The 25,490-nt window shown below is 37.7% G+C and overlaps 1 protein-coding gene across 1 annotated transcript; it reads left to right on the forward strand.

Annotated features, from left to right (window-relative positions):
• Nucleotides 1-5,913: 5,913 nt before the first annotated feature.
• Nucleotides 5,914-24,195, forward strand: dap (dacapo). The gene is made up of 3 exons (XM_067771737.1): nt 5,914-7,378; nt 10,104-10,531; nt 21,113-24,195. Exons 1-3 carry the CDS (start codon nt 7,221-7,223, stop codon nt 21,283-21,285), a joined length of 759 nt encoding a protein of 252 aa, XP_067627838.1. The 5' UTR covers nt 5,914-7,220; the 3' UTR covers nt 21,286-24,195.
• The last annotated feature ends 1,295 nt before the right edge of the window (nt 24,196-25,490 follow it).

The raw sequence follows: 25,490 nt of genomic DNA on the forward strand, positions 1-25,490 counted from the left end.
TGCTTATTGGGATCTCATATCCCACCCAAAATGCCTATTGGGATTATATGTAACAGGATAAAAGGACGATTTCGGGATTTTCGAGTATGCAGAACATAATTTTTTATCCCAATGAATAGGTGTGAGTATAATTTTTCGTTCAGACTTTCCCATTTACCGAATAAAACTCCGTCCCGAAAGGGTTAAGTGCATATGTATATAAATGTAAAAAAAACGCAACTAATATCATGAAGTTGTGTATAAGTATCTGGGAGGCTTGTAATACGAAAACTCGGGATTGACGTTATACGGCCTTAACACCCAACATTTAATATGTAAACTAAGCGTTGAGGTGGGCTCATTGAGAAGGATGTGACTGGCGTAAAAATATAGAGCGGCAAAGGTGTTACAGCAACGATGCTTCAACGAATCAGCGCTTATAGATTTACCTGATGACAAAACAAAAACTTTGGCTTATCATAACTTTATTTTTAACAGCTCTTACCAATTCTGCAAACAATTAGCCAAACATGAAATACTCCCAGCCGTATGACCAAACCCGACAGACGTTATGCTAACTTTCTCTATCTATCCACCTGGGCCTCCTCTGTCTAACCTTCTTCCACTCTTATTTTTTCTCCCTTCAGCATTGTCTACCTAAACTCAGTATTCTCTTAGTCTAATTAGGTTGACTGCGATATAGAGCGAATAATGAAGGTCGTAAATATGAAGATGAAATTGTTCAATACAGCCAATATGGTTTCGTGTCTTACACCATAAATAAATAAAAAAAAAAATAATAATAAGACGCGATAACCTCCAAAGAGATCACACCACGGCGGCCGCCCACTAGAAAAACTTGGAATGTAGCCTTATGACGTCTGAACACCACTTACACAGCGATGCAAAACTGTTCAATGTTCATGAGTGCTCCGCATACTAGCCGAATAAAGAGACATTTTCGTAAGCATTATGACGAGATCCGAAAACGTATAACTCAGTCGTTTGGTCTAAAGCAAACTACAACCACACAGCATAGGTTGCTTCATTTAGAAACCCATCCTATTATAAAACTCGCAAAAAAAATTAGCCATTCTAGTATAAAACTTGCATTTCCAACCATCTCGTACAGGAAGACAGTTGCGCAACCCATTCAAGGGGGTGCCAGCGCAACTTATAGCTTCTTTAACCAATTTCTCAACCTCAACTTCCCGTAGCGAATCCTGTTTTTTAGCAGCCGAGTCCCTAGCATTTCAAAGCTCTTCATGGAGCTAGGGGGTGGGGCGGGATAGCGTAAAAGGTTCAATGTGGCCATATTAAATAGTTCCCGAAATGGTTGGGCTTATATCTTAATGCTGTCTGTTATTGGAACGCACCGGATCTATGTATATCCAGCAAAGGGCTATGTTATTGTTGTTGTTGTAGCGATATGGACACTCCCCGAAGACCATGGGGAGTGTTATCGATGCTGATGGTCCTTTGCCAGATGCAGATCCGATACGTTCCGGTACCAAGCCCGACCATCTCGGGCACGATTTGGTATGACCACATGCGATTTTCTGGGCCATACCGCCCTCCCATCCCCGCTGGGGCAAAGAACCATCAACATCGATAATACTCCCCAAAACCTTCGGGTAGTGTCTGTATCGTTACAACAACAACAACAGCCCTGACTCAACTATGGTCTGGACGTTATAATCAGCTAAACACTTACTTATTCAGAATCACTACGGGCATGTATGATATGTGCCATGCTTGGAGAGTCTCCCCACAACTCATATACCATATTTTCATTGGAGTTCGGTTAGAGGACTTATTTATGTTATAATGCTTGAGGGTCATGCTTAATGAAAGGCAGAAACATTGTTACAACAACAACAGCAGCACCATGCATTTTCCGATCTCCTCTCGTTTTACTATTTACTTAAAGTTAGGCGGTGCAAACATAAACATAGCTTTGTTCTTGATCAAAAGGGTCTTGGGTCAAGTCCTGGTTTAAGTACCGCGAAAAACAATATCAGAATACCCAAGAAACAGCTTTTTAAGTTGAGTCGAGTTTGTAGGAAAAATTCAAATGTAGGACGACGCAAGTTGGTAGGAGAGCTCGGCATAAATCTTTTCGGCGACACAGCGCGCAAAGTTATTATTATAATTTATGCCTAGTTGTGACCCAGCCAGTATTACGTTATACTCAAAATATTGGAGATCCGTACTTTGCGAGTTCTAAACTTTAAGGGGCATCTGTAGGAACTAGACTATCTTCTCATACAAAATACTTCACATACAGTCCATGAGTTTTTCGACGGAAGAAAATTGTAGTGACGGGCGAGGAAGCACCAAAAGTTCGAGAAAAGGTGCTACAGCTCAAACAAGTTTATCAAAGCTTGTCCCCCTTTCACTGGTTCTCTTTCACCAGTTCCCATTTGGTGTGATCATAAAGATCCAATTTGGATCTGTTTACCGATCAACCTTCCAGTATTGACATGACTTAAGCATTCGTTAGGATCTAATGACCTAACAAGCCACTTCATGACCCCAAAAATGTTTACTTTTCATTTAAACATAAAAAATATACAAAGAGGGCAAGTGCTTGTTTTCTACAACAACAAAAATGCTCGTAACGTTGTAAGAAAGTGAAATCTTATTAACAATTGGTAAGAAGAAAGAGCAGAAACTCCAAAGTACTTGCCCACATAAAACGAAAAGCGAATGTACGTACAAAGCAGAATAGAACTCAAAATAAGAACTGGGAAGTCAATATAAAAGAAAAAAAAAAGAAAAATAAGAAAAGTTGTAGGTAAATAAACATTAAATAAACGAGATAAAAACCGGTATGAAAGAAAAGTCAAAGAATGATGTGTGGGCATCCGATGAAAAGTTGTTTAGGTACAGCATGGACAAAACAAAAACCTACAAGAGAACATGGAAACCAATGGGGACACATAATTCTGGATGCAGATGAAAACAAATTCAAAAGCCATATGCAACTATAGGGCCAATTAATGGTGACTTATCCATAACCAGATAAAACAGCTAATCGAACCAACCTTATGTAAATCAATGTAATCGATTAAACTTCCTTAACCCTAACGCCATAGTCGTAACGATACCCATATCCATAACCATCTCCAATATGATCGATTAATGGTGCCTTAACCTAAAAATTGTGAAAATTTCATTAAAATGAAGAAAACGCAAAAAATTACAACATATTCCACAAAAAATAAGTCTCTTAGTTATAATGTATCCAAAACAATGAATAAAATCTACAAAAAGTTATTAAATTCACCAACTCAAATATTTTTAGGTTATGTATATGGCGAAAAACCGAAGACCAATTGGTTGGCTATGGTATGGTTATGGCTTTATCGTTATGGTATGGCACCATTAATTGATTACATTGATTTCCATAAGGTAGATTCGATTAGCTGTTTTATCTGGTTATGGCTTTATGGTTATAAGTCACCATTAATTCGCCCTTAAAGCCTACCTATATAAAAAATTTAAAACAGACTGTTCCATCGTTTGGTCAGAAGAACTTTTTTGCCGGTGATTTGTATATGTGTATATGTGCACGAACTGGGGCATAAAAAACCCTTAACATTTAAAAAACTATAAACCAAAAAAAAAAATATTTAAATGATTTGAAAACTTCAGAGGACCTTTAATATAACAGCAAGCAGCACCGTTGAGGGGGGCCAATGTTAATTTAACATAATCCCAGAGCTGCCATCTTATCTCTTTAATTGGTCTAAAACAGCCTGGGGGATTTCGGCAATTGTGTAGTATGTCAGGTCAGTCATCTCTAATTCGCAAATTGCATTCACCAAGACGGATTAAGTCGTCCTCGTTGCGTATGCTCGTGCTCGTATGCTCGTTGCTCGTGCGTACCGTTCTAAGGATAAACTTTTGTTAACCGTGTCTATCAGAGGCACTTACATATCGAAAACAACAGAGAAAAAAGATTACATTTGGATATGGATTACACGCAGGAAACATGGACTACAAATTAATATATATATACCCATTCATTTATTAAACGTAGCCCCCACTTAAATAGGTTTATTACAGATCGTATGTGTAGCACATCTGTGGTAGAGGTCAACTGCCCTTTGTTGCCTATGTGTCGAGGTCCAATGAGGGAGATTGGTGAGGTCAAATAGCGTGTGATTGTTTCTGGTCCAACCCAGTCGCAGCTGCTGCTTTCCTGAGACTTCCATTGAAGGATTCAGATACCTTTTCATTGCGTTATAGTTCCTACATATTAATTGGGCCGAAGTGTTGGTAGGACAACAACAACATTTTAGGTGGTGGCCATATGTTTTTGATTAAGTATTGATGGCCAATTTGCTAAGAATTCAAACTTAGGCGAATCTAAGGTGGCGGCAAAGCGAATTCAACTAATTAGCCGTGCAGAAGAATGTCAAGTCAAAAGAAAATTTGCATTGATCTCGATTAACTGACATATTGTATAAGGCATTGTATGGGAAAGAAACAAGAAGAAGCAATCAGCTGTCGGCATAACAACACCTGGTACTGAATTCGTCTTGAATATCGGCGGAACATTACATTGCTAATACCGAACCAAACGCAAAAATAACTTAAACTCAACACGTATTCAAGTCGAACATTTTCAAGAGTTCTGGGTCTTTATTCTGCGATTCGAAAGATTTCATTTTTTATTTTCAAATCCGAATGAAATCTCTTTCCAATTTAGTGACATAATAAGGCCCCTCAACAATTAGCAATATAATATGTTCAATAATTCACCGTGGGTAATATTTGGTCAAACTTAGAATTTGGCCGAAACTAAACCGAGTCAGTATCACTTAAGGTAAGCTATAAGCGGGAGTTTCGTGTAAGGTAAAGTTCTGAGACAATTAAAAAAAAATAAACATAAATGTAAGGCGCGATAACCTCCGAAGAGATATAAGGCCGAGGTTTTCTTCCAATTAGTGTCGTGCTCCTCTTGATTTTCCCTACAAATTGGCCGGACGGGACCTACATGTTTTATGCCGACTCCGAACGGCATCTGCAATGCAGATGAGTTTTCACTGAGAGCTTGCCATGGCAGAAATACAACCGGAGCGCTTGCCAAACACTGCCGAGGGGCGACCCCGCTTAGAAAAAATTTCTTCTAATCGAAAAACCTTATTTCTAAAATTTTGATGTTGCTTTGCACGGGGTGTGAACCCAGGGCATACGGTATGGTAGGGGGAGCACGCTAACATCACACCACGGTGGCCGCTAGACACGGTGGCTGAGACAATTAGTTAGCTCCATTATGAAGCCAGATTTGGACCAGTACCCATTCCAAAACGGACGATATGTTAAGACGACCTTGCGAATATATTAATTTGTGCTACTTGCAAATTTCTTTTTTAAAATTTTCGGGGGATGGCCTGAAGGTTTAATGTGGCGATATAAATCGTTACCGACATGGTCGGGCTACCTACCACCTTAATGGCGCTGTGTTACCGGAGCGTACCGGACCTGTATCCGGCAAACGACCATCACATCGATAACCCTCTCCAAAACCTTCGGGGAGCAACCTTATAGCTACAACAACAACAACAACAAGAACGGCAACAACAATAACAACAACAACAATAACAAGAAAATAAACCAAAAGGGAGCAGTTTTGGTTTTAATACAGCGAAGAAGCAACAGTGGTGTAATCACAGACACAAAATAGAGGCCTTTTCTGTTATGCAGTGCATCTCTCTCGAACTTATGAATTTATCACTTTCGCACTTGAGAAGGCAAAACAAAGTAATACAAAAACCTGATTCACCCTGTGCCATATTCGATTTTCGAGCACTGTTAAGTCGATTTCATGTTTTATGTTATCATCGCTTCCAGCAGTTCGAATTTGTGTTTTTGTTTTCATATTGAATTTTATTCCGTGTTTGTGTGTTTATCAGCCAAACGAAGAAGAGTGTAAACAGACATATGCCAAGAAAACCACCACCAATTGAACGGCCGCCGCCGTGTATGCCCATGTATTTTATGCGTGGAGTTTTTGTGTTTATTATATTGGGTTGCCTTTTTATGCTGGCAATTGTACAAAGAATTTTACATCTTTTGATGGTAAACATAGAAAAGTAGAATTTCGAAATTCAGTGCGCCGAGTGCGTTCAGCGAGACCACAAGTCAATTGTAAATTCGTTTGTGAGTGAAGAGGAATATAAAGCGACTTTCAGTGCAAGTGTGTATTTGAATTACGAACGTAAAGCAAATAAAAATCAAGCTAAATTATATGTAAACTACAAATGAATATATGAATTTACCTTTTTTAGTGAATTTTGTGCAAAAATAAGCTTGAAAATTGTTTAATTTGTGTTTGAAAAGCTTGTGGCAGTCATCGACAACATTTGCAAACCGCGAAAGCAACGAGAAACTTTTGACATTTCGTGTTGTTGCTGAATCAAGCTGAATGAGAGAAACGAGAGACAAATTGGGGAGCAGTGCTTGAAAACAACAAAAAAGAGGCCAACCTGTTAGTTGGGGCGATTTATGAAAATTTGTGATTTTTGCACGAAATTGTTTTAATAAGATTGTGACTATAATTTAAATAAATATTTTAAGTATTTACAAGCGCATTTTAAATTTTAATAACAACAATTAAAAAGTGCTTAACTCCGCAAGCAGTCAGTGGGTGTGCAGGTAAAACTTGGAGTAGGCTGCTACGAAACTGTACCCCAAAAAAGCCTTTTACTCCACACCCTGAATAGTGTAAGCTAAAGAAGTAGTTGGGTGTGTGTGGTAGAATCAGCGTATAAAAAACAAAAGTGGGGAAATCAACAAGTTTTGGCGGGAAAACGTTTGACAACTATCAAGTCTTGTGGTTATTGGACGTATTGGATCACCAATAAAGCAAAGAAATTCAACGTGTTTGAGTTAAACGCTGTAAGAACAAATAAATATTGTTAAAAAACACTGCACGAACATAAAACAACGTCATTGCCAAAATTAAGCAACCACAATAACTCATTTTGTTTAATGTCAAATAAACAAAAAATAACATAAACATTTGTGAAATAAACGCTAATTTCAAGGTTAAGTGTTGTTGCAAGCTTGTTAAGCTTAATAATTAACAGAATACAAAAAACAACAACCATAGCAATTTAATTGCGTGATAACATAGGAAGTGCCTGTAACCTTGTGTATAAGTAACTGCGAAAATTGAATATATTTTTTTAATACTTATCGAAATTTGCATTAAAAATTGCCTGGCAGTGATGAGCGCTGCACGTGTCCTTAATCCAGTTGTTTTAACCGAATTTTGTAAGCTACGCGCAAGCCCAAGCACAATGGGTCGAAATTTGACTTGTAATCGTCAATTGAATCGCATCAAGCGTGATCTGTTTGGTCCAGCAAATTCGGTGGAGACACAAAAGTGAGTAGCGAATAATATATTTTCTGTACCAGTATTATACTACTTATTATGTATGATTTAGTGCCTCAAATCAACTCGATGACCAATATATGGATGTGGCGTCTTTTATCCTCCACTATCAATCTTCCTCTTTTCTTTAAGCTAGGTTAACTCCAAAGCATAGTTTGAAAAGAGATTAGCAAGGAGGGTTGCTATTGTTGTTGGTAGTTTCACTTGGGGTCGCCAAAACCTCGCCTGCTAAAGAAACAGAGTTCTCCACGGTTAGTTGAAGTTGAGAAATGGAGGAGCTATAAATTACGCTCGTAACCCCTTGAAAGGGCTGCGCTGCACAACCTCTTGAATCCCTGTTTATTTTAATTTGCCTCTGACGGTATGCATACCTGATGTGGGGGTATATTCTAAGCCCGCTAAACCGGTGGGGCTCATATACGGCATAGAAAGGAGATGAGCGGGGAGAGGTGACCGAAAGGTTGGGAGTATTTAGATTACCCTATAAATATATGTACATGATGCGTCGGTTCCATGTACCAGAGCGACTCGGGACTTCCCGACCAAGGTCTGTCATTTCAGTGTAACCCCATTTAATTTGTTACGTCCCTCCCACAAATTGTCGTCCTCCCACCTCTTAACGCCCCTCTCATTATGGTCCACCCCTGTTGAAACAGCAAGTTTCCCTGGACTCCCGTTAGAGGATATTGATAACAATTTGTGATCGGTCGCTCCTATTGGATGGGGCGAAGCAATGCTACAAAAACAGCAACAACAGGCGTTGCAATACTGGATTGTTTGTTGTTGTAGCAATAGTACGTCCCATCCGTTTGGTGTGAACATTCACAATCCTCTAACGGGAGTCCGAGGAAACTTGCTGTTTCAAAAGGACTGACCCAAAAATTGGTTTAGAGGCGGTGGTGCCCCATGGCAACCAAAAAGGTAGTTGGCGTCATGTGGGGACAGTTTTCAAGCGGAAGATAAATTTTGTATGTTGAAAATGATTCTGAATAAGGAAGAGTTCAACCTATTACAGTATCCAGATCGGAGCTTAGCTGGAGTTACGCGCGTCTCCCTGGGGAGGTTGCTTTCCTCAACTGCAATTTTGTTGTTAACAACGGGGTACACAGGGCAATTGTTGGCATAGTAAAATGGAACCTTTTTTCGTCGTCTCTGAAGTTCTTTTTATGCCTCCTTCTTCTTACGGCTGACCTCTTGAGCGGCGAATTTCTTCTTCGAATCAATTGGTAGAGACAGGCCATAGAAGAACAGGCCATCGCAAGAATTTTCCTGGATGAATTTTGATTTGAAATTTTTGTTCCTTTGATGTTCTGCTATGTATTCTAATCGTTCGCAGCTTATACGAGACATTGCGCATGAATCGGCAAACAAATATATTCCGTACTGTGGCTCTTTTAAGCCCCTATTTAGCATAACTAGACGACGTTGTTTATGTATAAATTTTCCCAGATTATTTTCCAGCCGGGTTCTAAAAGAAATAAAATCCGATTGCGGTTTGTTGATGTGGCTCAGCTCCCACGATATTTATTGTTTAGAAAACAAAGCTCTCAGCTGAATGTCAAGCTGGCCAATATCCGAAAACTCTTTGTTCCTCCGGTTTTAAGAATAAAAAGTGAATGGGTGTTAATTTAGTTTTGAAAAGGAGATCTACTGCTGAGTGGAAGATCATCTTATATCGGCTGTCGCATCGAAACGGCCCCATCCAAGAAAAGGTTTGAGTAAGTCCTATTTCATAATTCGGTTGAAGAACGCCCTATCTTAGGATTTTCTATCAGCTAATGTCTGAGCTGAGTTTACGTGCCAGATCTTTATCCGACTAAAAACACCGATACCACTCCCCAAAACCTTTGTTAATACAATAAAAATAATACCAGATAGGGTGATATTCCTCTCAGGAGCCGAAATAAGGCGTTTGGGTTAGTTTCCTTGTTTTGAGAAAAGGGTACACGGGCCTTTGTCTTATTGTTGTTGTTGGAAAGGAGCGATTTATTTGCCCGCCTTCTTACCGTAGACTCGCCATGCTTATCTGTTTCTTATGGGGTGCCTCCTAAACCAAGAGGACCCCTTGAACAAATCCTGGAAAAAAACAACATCTTTGTACAAATGTTTTCAATTAGAAACAGTTTGGCTGAGTGTGTTTCTGCCATGACAGCTTCCCAGCCGATAGGAGTCGGCATAAAACATTTAGCTCTCGTCCCGCCAATTAGCTAAATTTAAAAAGTGGCACGACGCAAAGTGGAAGGGAGACTAGCCCTATCTTCGGAGATTTATCGCGCTTTATTTTTGTGCTTTGTGTTAACTTGGAATTATTATTGCCACCTAATGCGAAGGAAAGCAAATCGTGCTCCGTTACTGTAACAGCAAAAACACTCCCCGAAAGGTAAGGAAAGTGGTGCGACCATGGGCAGGCCTTTGAAGTGATGCATTCGGCACTAGCACCCTGTGGTATTGGACCGAATGCAGAGGGGCCGATGTTCGTCCCCCGGAACCTTGGAAGCTGTGAGTTTTAGTCGCCTGTTAAAGGAATACTCTGATTCCTTATTTTTTCAAAATTACCGGTTTCCAATTATTAGCCCAAAAACTACAGTTAATCGATCAAAGTTTGGCAGAGATGAAAACTTGTTGCGACAAAAAGTTACCTAATTTTTATTTCTTCGGCTTTTAAATCTAACACCTAATCAAAATGCTAAAATATAAATTCTCTCTCACTTCATAGAGCCTTCGCCGAGGAATTGGACAAACATCAAGAGCGCGCTATACAAAAGTGGGGTTTTGATTTTCGCAATGGTTCACCACTTCCGACAAATACACAATACGTTTGGGAGCGTATTTCCTATCAGGAATCGACACATGCACCAGAAGTCTATACACTTATACGTGCCGCACATGTACGTCCAGCCCCCGTAATACCATGCAGCGCAGATTTACTAATGGATGAGCGTGCTGAACGTGAAAATTATCTGATTAATACATCCGCATCGACCGACACAGATTCCTGCGGTGATTATGATTCACAAGATGAGTCGTTGGTGTTCAAAGTACCCGAAATGTTACAGCAAAGTGGTAATAGCAGTAGTAAGAGTACGCATGATGGCAGTCCTGCTGGCAGTTCGCCACTACGTAAACGTCAACCGAAAATTACAGGTTAGTAGCAGTTACTTTTTATATTAATGCATTGGAAATACTGATTAAATTTTTAGTTTTAGAGTTTTGCTTCTTACACTGAATTGCTGAGCGGTAGAGGTTTTGCTAGCAAGACGCTCAGTTGTATACGTATCTTACGTTCTGCTAACTCAAGCTGATTTCCTTAATTGCGCTTACTCGGCAATGTAATTGTGTTCTTATTATGAAAGCGCAATTCCTCTATTTGTATTTTTAGTGCTTGACTACCTGCTGAATGAATTGTAGTGTGAGAACGCAATTTCTTACAATTGTCGGTGGTTGCTATCTAATAATGCACTTTTTACTTACTGTGCTAAGCGAACGCGTTCAATATAATATTGATACTGTATTTAAATAACTTAATTTCTACACCCTCCTCAAATGTGTTGTTTCGGCGTGGGAATTGTATTGTTTTTCGATAGCTTGCATAGCGCTTGATTGTGCCTCCCTCACGGTTGCTCTCCTATCCTAGTGTTTATTTTTTCTATCTGTTTTTTTTTACGTTTACTAGCAATCAATATTTAAAATTCCATATTTGTGCATATTAACGGCCGTTATAAAATACCGGAAACCAATATATCACGCAATCAATATTCCAATATTCAGCTTCGAAATTCATACTCCCCTAACGAGTGCACATCGCTATGCTTTAATGGTTTTTAACGGTCATTTTAAACGCTGCGTGCTTAAACTTAGTTGTAGGCGGTTAGAAAATGCAGGAGTTTATAACAAAAGTTTTTGTAAACGAAAAAAAAAAAAACTAAAAACGAACAAAGAATTATACAAAATCAGTTAAAATAAGCGCTTGAAACGCTAATCAAAGGTAGCTTGCATTACCTCACAAATGTGTTCTGTGTTCTGCTTCTAACCGTTGCGGTTTGTTATTATTTTTATGGCATTACCTTTTTGAAAAATCTGCCCTAGTTAATTATTGTTTGGCTTGACTGCCCTCTGCTTATAAAATATTGACTCCATTGACTGAAATTGAGGCTTGGCGTCGCTTTTGTTGCCTGCGTAGGCGTATCTTTTCCATATTCGCTAAAAATTGATTGCAGGATATGTGATTTTGATTTGAAATCATTTCCGGTTGAAAGCAAGCTTCATAAATACAACCAGTTGTTAAATTTGGAAAGAACAAACCATAAAATCAAATACTAAAAAAATATCGTGTAAAAGAAAAAATCAAATTCACAACGCAATTGAGGGAAATAACTTTTTATCAACTCCAATAAAAAAAGGCTGCTTGAAAAATCAGATAATTATAGTGTTGCTTTACTTTGTACTACAATTGTTTGTCTGCGGACAACAGTACACTTGAAACTATAAAACAACAACAATTAAAATAAAAAAGTAGTTTGCACAGTAGTTCAAGCCGAGGAAAAACGAAAAACGAAGTTGGCTTTCCTGCTTATGTAAGTGCAAACATATCACCTAATGTTTGAAACAAAACAGCTTAAAAAGCTCGTAGGAATTGTTCAACTTAGTTCGAAGACACACAATTTCTATCAAAAGTCCTATATTAGAGATTTCGTGACATTGGAAATAAGCACGAAAAGTACTTTGTACCTTAGATTGCACCAAAGGATCATCCACTTTGAACTTTAATTATAGGCATTCAGCTTAAATTGATTGGGCTTCGCCCTAAGTTTCATGAAATTCTCATCACTGATCAAGGGGTTGTGTAGCGCAATATATAGCTTTTCCAACCCAATTGTCAACCCTATCTTCGAGCGGCCAATCCCGTTTCACTAACAGACGAAGCTCTGACGACCCCAAGCTCCTGTTGTTGTTGTTGTTGTAGCGATAAGGTTGCTCCCCGAAGGCTTTGGGGAGTGTTATCGATGTGATGGTCCTTTGCCGGATACAAATCCGGTACGCTCCGGTACCATAGCACAATTAAGGTGCTAGCCCGACCATCTCGGGAACGATTTATGTGGCCACATTAAACCTCAAGCCATTCCCTCCCTCCCTACCCCCAAGTTCCATGAGGAGCTTGGGGTCGCCAGAGCCTCGTCTGTTAGTGAAACAGGATTCGCCACGGATAGGTGAGGTTGACAATTGGGTTTGGAGAAGCTATGTATTGCGCTAGCAACCTGAAAGGTTGCGCTACACAGCCCCTTGAATCTGGTATTTTAGTCGCCTCTTACGACAGGCATACCTACCGCGGGTATATTCTGATCCCCTAACCCGCTGGGGGGACCCCATGCTCCTCATGGAACTTGGTGGTGGGGAGGGAGGAATGGCGTGAAGGTTTAATGTGACCATTTAAATCGTTCCCGAGATGGTCTGGCTAGCATCTTAATGGTGCTATGTTACCGGAGCGTACCGGATCTGTATCCGGCAAAGGACCATTATATCGATAACATTCCCCAAAGCCTTCTGGGAGTAACCTTATCGCTACAACAACAACAACAACAACAGCCTTTTGGCGGAACCTACGCCTCTAACACCAATCTCCCTATGGTCCGCCCCTTTTGATACTGCCAGTTTCCTTGGACTTCCGTTAGAGGACTTTGATGGCAATTTGTGAGTGGTCGAACCCATTGAATGGGGCGCAGCACTGTTAACAGAACAACATCAACAACCGCCTTTTGGTTTAAGGATATCAGTGATTTTAGGCCTCCCTAGAAGGAAGCCTCTTAGTAAGCAACAACCACCTTTATAGATACAGGCTTGTCAGCACAGTTTTTTGAATTATCTAGTGCAGAGCCATCTGTCGATCAAGTTATTTTGGATTGCTTTATCACCGAAATCAATGCCACACATTTCTGGAACAACAGAAAGCTCGTGAAGATGTGGCCAAAACATTATTACCCATAGACTTGAAATAGAGAAAATATATTTGGGTTTTTTTTTTTAACAAAATCTCCTATTCACAAAACACTGTACTATCAGAGCCCGACGCTTTAAGTGCACTAAAGGGTTGCATGCATTGACATACATACATATTATTGTAATCATATACACACCTATATCCCATCAGAAAATCAAAAAATCGTGCTGTGCAATTGTTGTACGTTCAACTCACCACCATGCGCATGCGCACTTCACAAAACATATCACTTTTGGGTTAGGAGACTAGGTATAGCTGTACGCAGCTGTTTGTTAGTGCCACATATTGAACGGCTTTTGTCTGCAGTGATCAAGCGACTATTATAGAATAAAAAAATCAAATAAGTTGCGCATTCTGCAAAGCCAGAAAAGTGGACTTTGTAAAGTATTACAACCCTCCCATTGTAACTGCTAGTTAGTTGATGAGGGGGATGATTACATGATGTGATGGTACTGCCTCATTAGCAATACCACCACCGCCGACACTGTTGTGCTTCATGCTAACAGTTACATGAACGAAAATGCTTTAAAAATGACATACGAAAATAATGTATGGTAGAGATATATAACGTACTATAAGCTGAATACATTTTTTTTGGTTTAGCATACTTAATGCTACGTAAATATGGTTTGTGGAAAAACCAGCTTCAAAAACCGTTGTCCGCAACTCATCTCACTACGTGCATTTCTTTTGACTTTGGTACATTTGGGGGGAATTTTATGAATTTTCCAAACAGCTGTGCACATTTTGTTTGTTATACAGACTCCGGTGAACTTGCGCCCTTTTACAAAATGCATTACAAGCAAACATGTTTTTGGGAAAATCCATATACATATTATACATCTGCATTTTCATTTATAAATGCACGAGTTTCAACCATCAGTGGTGGTGATGATGGCGGTGGTTGGGCTGCTGCACAGCCTTTTGCAATTGCATTGAAATATTATTGATTCTGTACTTTTCGCTTGATACACATTTTTGTTTTGTGCTTGCTTAATTAATTTTAACAAATTCGGCACTTTATCATTTCCTATAGTCAACTGGTATGCTTTCAGTGCGATCATTGATCAAAGTATGACAATTTATAGCTGCTAAATGAACGTTTACTGTATTTTACTGCCTGTATGAGAGTTATGCAGTTTTGTATAACTGTTTTCTTTCGTTTGCTTGCTTACTTTCGTAGTTTGGATTCTTTCAAAAACCGCCATCAATTTTCATTATCAATTAGCAACCAGTTTCATTATCAATTGGAAGCCTCGGTTTGTCATTAATTTATAAATTGTATACAAGTACTGGTTATTGCTTTTTGTCACCACAAGTCAGCTTAATTTGTTTTCATCATTTTAACGTTTGCTTTGCTTGCTTTTTTTTCAATTTTGTACAAGGATCGTTGTTGATCAGCACTAACCGCAACTAGCCAGCATAATACATGTCTATCCAGCCAGCATGCTACCTCTGTAGTCTTAATTCAATCAATAATTCATTCAAACAAAATTTGCTACTGTAATATTTAAACTTACTTTTATTTCGTGTTTTTGTTCGAGTTCTTTTTCATTACGTTTGCTTGTTTCTTTTCATCCTTATAAGCCTCGAGCAGATTTATTGGACTCTTCAATTGATATGCTTGAATGATTCTATTGTACCGAACAAAATAGGCCGTTTTTATACATCGCAAACATCAGTTTTGTTATTGTAGCGTGTTTTAAAAAACCTCTCTTGAAAAGGGATTTGCAGCACATTGAAACCACACACTTGAGAATCATATTGTTTTCTTAGCTGCAAATACTACTTGGACAGACATTATTGTGTGTTAAACTATATTTTCTTCTCATTTGAATATCATGACCTAACATTTATAAATATTTTAAAAATACGAGAGTATATGAAGTCAAGCAGGGCCGAACAATCATCCCTCATTGCTTCAGTACTTTTATAATTTATTCACATTTTATATCAATATCATGAGACTGAAACACTCTGGCGACGCTACAGTCTTTTCCCCATAGGAGTCCTGTTGTTGTTGTTGTAGCGATTAGTTACTCCCCGAAGGCTTTGGGGAGTGTTATTGATGTGATGGTCCTTTGTCGGATACAGATCCGATACGCTCCGGTAACACAGCACCATTAAGGTGCTGGCCCGACCATCTCGGGAACGATTTATATGGCCACATTAAACCTTCAGACCATCCCTCCCTCCCCACCCTCAAGTTCCATGAGGAGCTTGGGGTCGCCAGAGCCTCGTCTGTTAGTGAAACGGGATTCGCCGCTCGAAGGTGAGGTTGACAGTTGGGTTGGAGAAGCTATATATTGCGCTACACAACCCCTTGAATCCCTCATAGGAGTCCTGATTGTGCTTCGTTTAGTGGACACCTCCCATAGATATCAACCACTCTTCTCAGTCGTATACTGCTTATTAGATTGGCTGCACGGTCACTTCCTGTCTCACATTTAAAGATAATCTTGAATCCACAGAACATCTCGGATTTCAAAAAAGGATTGCGGACTTTTATATCTGAAAATTCAAATAACTTTCACTTAATTGCAAATAACGTCAAACAATGCCTAGCAAACAATCAAAAAAAGTTGCTACAGATCACCAATTATGTCTCATTTATCTGCACTGCATCTATTTGCTCACACGCCTTCTTTTATTTGCTGTCGACAAACTCTCATGTGCCTCGCAACCATTCAAACGCGAGCTCCAGCTTCTGCTACTGGAATGCCTGCTCACCTGATGACTTAATAAATCTAAGACTTGCGCTTATTCATTCTTAGCACTATTACTTTTCGTTTACTCAAGCCAAGCCCCTTTTTCTCGCTTACGCTCATATGCCAATCTCTAACAACTTCCTATTTTATGCACACATTGCTTGTTTGCAGCCAAAGAAAAATCACATATATACATTCATTTAGATCCGCCTTTGGCTTCGCACGTTTAAGAGTAAGTAATTTCCTATCTTGCGAGTATTTGTATATACATACATCTATGTAGATCTCAGCCTGTTTGTTTGCCTGCCTGCCAGCCACGTGCCAAAATTCTTTGTATGCCTTGCATTGCTGACATTAATGACTGACTGCGCCTTTTGTCAGACAGACGGTGCGCGCGCTTGTCCAAATAAAGTGCCAAATTTTTTGCTTTGACTGTAAAGCCTGATTTCTTTTCTTTTATATCCTTAAGGGATGCACAACAGCTGACTTTTGGCTGCATTTTCTCTTGCTCTCTGTATCGTTCTTGGAGTCAGTTTTTGACACTGTTGTTTACTTTTCTAATACTCTGAAGATTTTTTTCTATTTGGTTTGTTTTGTTGTTTTTAAATGCAATAATACTTTACTTTTGTAAAATTTTCGATTTTGGTCTTGTGAAAACAGGATTTAATTTCAATTGCTGTGCGCACGTCATTGTGTTGTGTTCTTTGTTTTTGGTGCAACGTATCCTTTTTTGTTCTTATTATTTTCTTTTATTGAAGTTTGTTTTTATTTTCATCGTAAATGCGTAAATTTTGCTTTGTTTGATTGTTTATTCATTGCAGGTTTACAAGGTGTTGAACGCATAATTGTTCGTGGTGTGGTGTACTTAGTACTCAGGGTTTTTTGTTAGCAAACTAGTTGAAAAAATATGTCAAGGTTCATTGAAGCTTTGTGTGAGATTTCTGTGTTTATTTAATTTGCTTTTTCAAATAACTTCTATTTCCTTCGTTCTCTTCGCAATAGTTTCGGTAGATTTCTACCCAAGTCTTGTTTTTTAATACGCCCGATAAAAGAAAGCCTTCTGAACCTCTGTTTTTTTTATTCCGAAATTCGTCTATTATAATATTTATGTGGGAGCCTTAAAGTAATTAAGACATTTTACAACACTGTATGTCATAAAGCGACTGCAGGCGGACAACGGACTAACAGCAGAAACATGAATAAATAAGATAAAATGCAAACAAGCAACAAAGGGATAACGGAACTTTTAAAATAGCGAATAGACAAATTTCAAAGTCATAGTTTGCGCTTGAGGACAGTTCATATGAAGTTGAGTAGTGAATCGGACGCGCCACGGCAAGTAAAAATAACTTCTTTTTTGTATATGCCGAAGCATAAGTGCAAAGTAAAAATGTTTAACTAAATAAATAAATTTGAACTAAAACATGTGTAAATGTGAACTAAACGTGTCTATGTAACCTATAATAGTAGCGTACAACGCAAAATAATACGAACTTGAAATGTTAATTGTAAAACGGAAATAAATGAAATACAAACGATTTGACGTAATTTTAAAGAAAAGAGCGTGTTAATACCTTTTGAACCCCACAAATGGTGTCAGAAGTGCGGAAATTTTTTTAATAAAAACTTATTTCATGCGCCGTCCGATTATTTGTGCTAAAGCCGTTAAGCCACACACGTACATACAAAAAAAAAAAAAGCTTGTCACAGATCGTTGTGAAAAATTCAGTGCTAGAAATGCAGCAATATCTGCATAAAACTGTACCAAAAATTCATATCGGGTTTAATTGAAGTCATACGATAGAACAGTTATACATTGGGGTGCCTATATGCAAAACCCTATCGTTGAAAAGCCGTTATGCTCATCGCTCATATTTTGCGTGAAAAAGAAATAATAAATTTTGTCGCTTTGCGGCGTCCGTTTAATGAACAACGGAACACGAACCTTGAAGTGTTGCTATACTGTGCTGGCGAACAAGTTGAGTAGCCAAGCAGGAAAACTAAACCATTTGAGGAAACACTCCACTCGTATGAGTTGGAAGTTTTAGCAATAATTGAGGCACTAAAAAAATGGAGGGTTTACCTGATAGGCATCAAATTTAAAATCGTAACCGACTGCAATGCATTCACGATGACGTTAAAAAAGCGTGATGTACCGTTAAGAGTTTCACGCTGGGCTTTGTATTTGCAGGATTTTGATTACACAATCGAACACCGTAGCGGAACAAAAATGAGACATGTAGACGCGCTCAGTAGAATGTCGTGCTTGCTATTGGAGGATACATTAAGTCATCGGTTGAAATTAGCTCAGATGGACGATGATTGGATTAAGGCAGTTAGGAAAGTACTAGAAACAGGTCCTTACGAAGATTATTACCTATACAATGACATTTTATTCAAAGATCCAGTTAAGACGTTAGTGGTTATCCCATCTCAGATGGAGGACGAAATTATACGAACCGCGCATAACCAGGGACATTTTTCTAACAAAAAAACTCAAGAAGCAATCGAGAAAAAGTATTACATGCCACAGTTGTCAAAGAAGGTAGCAAAGTTTGTTAGATCGTGCATGGAATGTATTGTCTCGGAAGCGAAGGCGGGGAAAAAAGAGGGATTTCTGACTCCGATCAATAAGGAGGACCAACCATTGGGTACTTATCATGTAGACCACTTAGGGCCAATGGAAACGACAAACAAGCAATACAATTACCTATTTGTTGTAATCGACGCGTTCTCAAAGTTCACATGGCTTTATCCGACGAAGAACACGGGCGCAGAATCGGTGATCAACATACTAAAAGGGCAGTCGTCAGTTTTCGGCAATCCGAAACGTATTATTTCTGACAGGGGTACCGCGTTTACGTCAAATTCCTTCAGGGAATATTGCGTAAGCGAAGATATACAACTTTTAAACATAGCCACAGGTGTCCCTAGAGGTAACGGTCAAGTCGAGAGGATTCATAGAGTTATTTTGCCAATGCTAACTAAACTCTGCGTCGACGATCCAAAGTCCTGGTACAAACATGTAGATAGAGTACAACGCGCTATAAATAATACTCCTCCCAGAACCACAAAATTCTCACCCTTTAGAATCCTAACGGGGTTAGAAATGAGGGTTGCGGATGTACCAGAACTTAGGGAAATGTTAGAAGAACTTAGAGTCGAAGAGATAGATAGTGAACGTTATGAAGTCCGACAGACGGCAAAAGAGAACATAGAGAAGATTCAAGAAGAAAACAAGAGAAATTTTAACGCTAAACGAAAACGGGAAATAGAGTATAAACTAGGCCAACTGGTAGCCATCAAGCGTACCCAGTTCGGCACAGGGTTAAAACTGAAACCAAAGTACTTAGGACCATATAGAGTTACCAAGAAATTGAATCACGGTAGATACGAAGTGGAGAAGGTAGGAGACCACGAGGGTCCAAGACGTAGTACAACGGTAGCGGAGTACATGAAGGCATTCGACCCATCGTTCGAGGCGAACTAAACTCAGGATGGCCGGATGTGGGAGCCTTAAAGTAATTAAGACATTTTACAACACTGTATGTCATAAAGCGACTGCAGGCGGACAACGGACTAACAGCAGAAACATGAATAAATAAGATAAAATGCAAACAAGCAACAAAGGGATAACGGAACTTTTAAAATAGCGAATAGACAAATTTCAAAGTCATAGTTTCCGCTTGAGGACAGTTCATATGAAGTTGAGTAGTGAATCGGACGCGCCACGGCAAGTAAAAATAACTTCTTTTTTGTATATGCCGAAGCATAAGTGCAAAGTAAAAATGTTTAACTAAATAAATAAATTTGAACTAAAACATGTGTAAATGTGAACTAAACGTGTCTATGTAACCTATAATAGTAGCGTACAACGCAAAATAATACGAACTTGAAATGTTAATTGTAAAACGGAAATAAATGAAATACAAACGATTTGACGTAATTTTAAAGAAAAGAGCGTGTTAATACCTTTTGAACCCCACATTTATTTAAACTCCGAGCCGTTTTTTTTGGAGTATACCGAGTGTTGGTAGATCTTCAACGAATCAAATTCGTACTCAGTTGGAGTTTTTGTTGCGAGATATGTCTTTTAGTAAACGAGATTCAACCACATTTTGGAAACTGTTCTTATAACTTTCGTACGATTATTGATTTTTCAAAAAACAAAACAAAAAAAAAAAAAAAAAACGCCCATCTGAAGGGCTTTGGAAACGAGCTTAGCGACAATATTTGATTTGATGTAAACTTCAAACATTTCAAGCTCCTCGATCGCCCGAAGAGCGAGTTCTTTTTCACATAATTTACAAAACTTGAATATTTTCAAACTTAGAGCATAATCCTTGCGCTACCTAGCATGTCATTGCGCCATCTTCTGTGTAACTTTCTTAATCCTCTTTGCTTGTATCTTTCTCTCTAATTCATTAATAAGCCGTAGTACAGTACTTAAAATAAGTTTGAATCGTTAAAAACTTGAAAATTTGAACCATTGTGGACAAAAAAGTGTGATATCTTATCCGTCAACTGTCTGACAAGATGGCAACTTTTTCTCGTTTTGTCAGCGTTTTGACAGGATATTCAATATGGCGGTGCATAGGGCCGGCTATCTTCATCGGGTGATAGAAAGAGATACAGAATGAGACCACGACAGTCAATTAAAAATCAGGTGATCGGTTCTATTTGTAATTTTGACGTCTATGCAGAAGTTATCACATACATTGATTTGAACCTTAGGTTATAATGGGCCATTACCGTGCCAGTTTTTGCTGCCAGCGCCACCTGTTGTGAAAATTTCCTAAAAGAGTATTGTATTCACTTGGCGTTGTCAATATATCAAATTCACTCGATAGCTGGTTCTATGCGACTTTTAGATAGGCGCGGTCTCATATATGAGCTTCAGTAATTATGCGATCTTAGCGCCACATGGCGGGTAACCATTTATAAATAAGATGTACATATATTAATTCATTCTCGACCGATCAATAGAATCTTTAATAATAAAATTTTTTTTTTCTCTTGCAGAATACATGAAAGAGCGCAAACGACTCGCTCAGACGCCAAAAAAGGCAACACCCGCTAAACGCACACGCACCAGCTCTGGCAGCAGCAACAGCGGCAATTTTCCTCATAGTGCGCATGCGTACAGCATTAGTGCGCATTTTTCGCTACAACGCAGTTTACAGCGCCATAATTAATGAAGAATATGTTACAATTTGAACTTTTATAAATATTAATATTTAAAATTAGCTTATAGTTAATTATATACATAGATATATAATTAAATTTAACTACAAAATAAAAAGGATTACTAATAGTTAGATATACAAATGCATAGTTATATATATAGATCGATATATATTTAAGTATGTATTTTATAATAACTTTTATTTGTAAGTAATATATATGCATATTTACACATACTATTTGTGTAAATTTTGCTAATTGTATCTATTAACGATACAATGACAAACATGCCATAAACAATAAGTGATTAATTATTAGACAAAAAAAAATGTATATTGAACTAGGAATTGTCAGGAATTTGTTGGTGAGTCAAAGCAAAATAAAGCTGAGGAATTGTTATAGAGCAAAGAAATACTGCCCTACACGCTTTGACTTGCTTATTTGTACCTGTTCAATGGCCCGTAATAAAATAAAAAGTTAGTAATTGCTTTTACACAAGAAATGTGACACAAATTTGTATGAAGAAGAATTCAAAATTTGAGGTGTAAAGTGTTGAGTAGAAGAAATTGCTAACTTTCTATTAATATTGTACAATATTTGTTCGAAATTTACGCAAAAAACAAAAACAACAAATTAAATTTAAAAGAAAACAGAAGTAATACTTTTATATTTTTAAACAATGAGTAAAACAACAAATTAAATTTAAAAGCAAACAGAACTAATTTTTTAATATTTTTTAACAATGAATATCTAACAAATTCAAGTGAACTATTTTCAATTCGAATGTACTTCAGTTTTGTAATCATATATTTTGAAGACGTATGAAAAAAAAAAAAAAACAAGAGAATAGCAAGTAAAACAAACGAATTAACCAACTAACTTTGAAAAAGAAAATATACAAAATTATATATATATAACTATTTTAAGTTGTATTAAAGTGTTGGACTAAAATTTATGTGCATTGTTAAACCAAGAATCATCTTAACCACAAAATTCATTTACGTAATTAATGAACGAAATCTAGATTTTACAAACTAAGCAAAAGTTTCAGTTTTTTTACAAAATTTAATTGTAATTTTTTATATAAAAATAATTGTAATGTTATTATCACCTCTTATATATTTTAAATAGTTACATGATGTAAACAACATAATGTATTGCACTTTTTACAGCGCCAAAATGTAGGCGTGTTTGTTGCAGAATTAATTGTTGTCGCAAACGGAGTTGGAACGGTTTTCAGCACCAGATTAGCAACATCTTTCTGGATGTTCATATTAGTTTTTGAAATAAAACACTACGCATTAGCTTTTGAAATAGCGAACTTTACTGATTCGAAGAGACAAACAAGAATTTTCGATACTATGTTCGAAATATTTAATGGTGTCAATTCCGTTTCCGTCTTCAATTAGATTCTACTGCTGTTTTTGTTGTGGCCTGCGTAGAATAGTATTTCAGTGCGTCATGATAATACGCCTTATAATATAAAAAGCAGCATTTTTCGAAGTGTGCTTTTCTACTACAACAACAATAGCTAAATAGAAAAGCTATAAACTTTTCATACCCCACACTTTGACGCTTTAAGAACTGCAATGTAGATAAAATTTCATACATTAAAAGTTTTGTTTCAAAACTTGTCAATCGCTAGCTGATATTGTTTTATACTATTTGCTCTTATATGAACTTTACTGATTTTTATTCAATCATAAAAAAGCACTAACGTCCATGTAAACCTTGCTCGCTATTCTGTAACTCGATTGGAGAGTAGGTGTTATACGAATTTGATATACTATTGGAGCTTTATGCAAGCTTTTAGATGTTAAATAAATTCGGTTTCGAATGGAGAAGAGAAGAGCATACTCACCTTTCGAAGTCTATACGAAATGTAAAGCATTGTACTAAACAATACACGCCATGCGATTTTCATAATTAAACTTAAATTTCGAATTTCAAATCATTTTACACACATTCACTCATACTAAATTCATAACTATATTCCCTAAACGAAGTACAAATAATTTCAAATGTAGTTCAAAAATTTGTTTCTAAATAATTTATACTTAATTGTTTCACTGTAAACACACAAATCTTGGGTACAAAACAACAAAACAAAAAATTACATTTCCTTTTGCGCAAATAAGCGTTAAAACAAATAAACTATATGCTATATACACGCATCATATATATAGTTCCCTTTCTACCCAGTGTGTACTTTCAGTGCGCTTATACAAAAAGGCAAAAAACAAAAATATAAACTAAGCAAACATTAAATGTTAGAAAATAAGAGAGAGAATTGTTTGTTCCTTAAAAAAAAACAAAAAGAAATGAATAAACAAAAAACAACTTAAAATTTTGCTTGCCGCATGCATCATATTTTGCATGTGTCCTGCATATTGTAAGTGCATAACTTTGCTATGCTTTTTTTTTAAGCATTTTGTATGTTTTAGTTTACACAAATATGTAATTCACACACAAAATCTCACGCTACAGCAAACATTTTCATTGCTCTGACTTCTGTTAGCAACATTTTCAGTGGCTTGTTTTGTTTGAGTAGCGTCTTGATTTTGTTGCATCACCTTAGAATACAATCATGTAAGATGAATGGGTAAGTGTACATCATATTTGCGTATGTATGTGCGCTCTCTCATTTGAGGTTGTGCCTCTGCTACATCTTAATAGTACAATTTTCCCTTTTTTCGTTTTGTTAAAATTTTTCTTTTGCCTCAATGAATATTTAGTTGTAGCCAGTAATCTATATACATAAATACATACTATATTAACACATAAAATATATACAGCTGCACTATATATTTCCAAGTTATTTCATATAATGTATTTAGTATAGTATATATATCTAGAATTAATAAAACGCTAAAAATAAAAAAACGAAATAAACGCAAAACCAATTAACAAAACGATAGAAAGACGGAATATTTAATTATCTATGTGAAGTATGGGTTCCTATCCCTGAAAATTTTACTCTGCGTCCGCTGTATGAGCCGGGAACTGTTACTGATTATATCTGGCTCCAGTAGAGTTTATATAATTTATGCTTATTTTGGCCAGATAATGAGTTTGTATTGCAGATATAGGATAGGAATACCCAGATACCGGGGCATCGCAAAATAAATGTGATTGATGAGGTTACACCGCCCAGATGCTTAAGGGGTCATCTCCGCAAGTATTATGAGGATATACGGCACCTGAGAACACAGCCGTATGAAGCCAAAAAGCAAAAGCAGGTCCTCAATGATATCCACAAATAGGCTTTGGACCGCTATGCCAGGAATTACCCGGCGAATCCGGTACTTAAAAAAAAATACCCAGAACTAGCAGAACTCTCCCTAGGGAAACGCGCCTCACTCTAGCTCAACTTCGATCTGTGTACTGTAACAGGGCAAGCTCTTACCTATACAGAATCAACCCCGTCATACAAAGTGTATGCCCTGCTTGCAATGTGTCCTCACGTGACATCAACCATCTCTTCAGTTGTAACGTGGAACCAACGCCTCTAACACCCCTCTCATTAAGGTCCACCTCTGTTGAAACAGCAAGTTTCCTTGGACTCCCGTTAGAGGACATTGGTGACAATTTGTGATTGGTCGCACCTATTGGATGGGGCGAAGCACTGCTCCAACAACAACAACATCCGACCGTTAGAATACCTGAAATACCACATTTCCCGACCGAAGCTGCAGCCCCAGCAAGAGAATCTGTTGTTGTTTTGAGGTTGCTCCCCGAAGGCTTAAGGGAGTGTTATCGATGTATTGGTCCTTTGCCGGATACAGATCCGGTACGCTCCGGTACCACAGCACCATTAAGGTGATAGCCCGACCATCTCGGGAACGATTTATGTGGGAACCTGTCTTACTTAGCTATAGTTTAGCCCTAGAGATTCATTAAGAATTTCAATAAGCGTGCCAAATGGGAAGAACATCTAATGAAATTTAATTTCTCTGCGGGTGTCGGTAAATTGTGGTTGACAGGCGGCATACAAACACAAGCACGTCGTGTCATTACCATCACCTCCACATAGATTACAGAACCCATTAGGCATCGTCCGGTCGCAAAGAAAATTGTTTGCTGTAAATGCAACAACAACGATTTTAGCCAGATATATATACAGAAAGAAGTCTATTTTTTGTTTTCAGTTTGGACATCACCTTTAATAAACCAACTTTTTCAAAAATAGATGTCGCTGCTTCCTTTTTAGCCTTAC

Source organism: Eurosta solidaginis, chromosome 3 (assembly GCF_040869045.1).
Source record: "Eurosta solidaginis isolate ZX-2024a chromosome 3, ASM4086904v1, whole genome shotgun sequence".
NCBI classification, from domain to species: domain Eukaryota; kingdom Metazoa; phylum Arthropoda; class Insecta; order Diptera; family Tephritidae; genus Eurosta; species Eurosta solidaginis.

Bases quoted from the DNA above. Each gene is read 5' to 3' on its own strand.
- dap (XM_067771737.1), top strand. From the start codon at position 7,221: ATGAGCGCTGCACGTGTCCTTAATCCAGTTGTTTTAACCGAATTTTGT. The intron at 7,379-10,103 runs GTGAGTAGCGAA...CTCACTTCATAG, and splicing joins AATTCGGTGGAGACACAAAA to AGCCTTCGCCGAGGAATTGG. The intron at 10,532-21,112 runs GTTAGTAGCAGT...TTTCTCTTGCAG, and splicing joins ACGTCAACCGAAAATTACAG to AATACATGAAAGAGCGCAAA.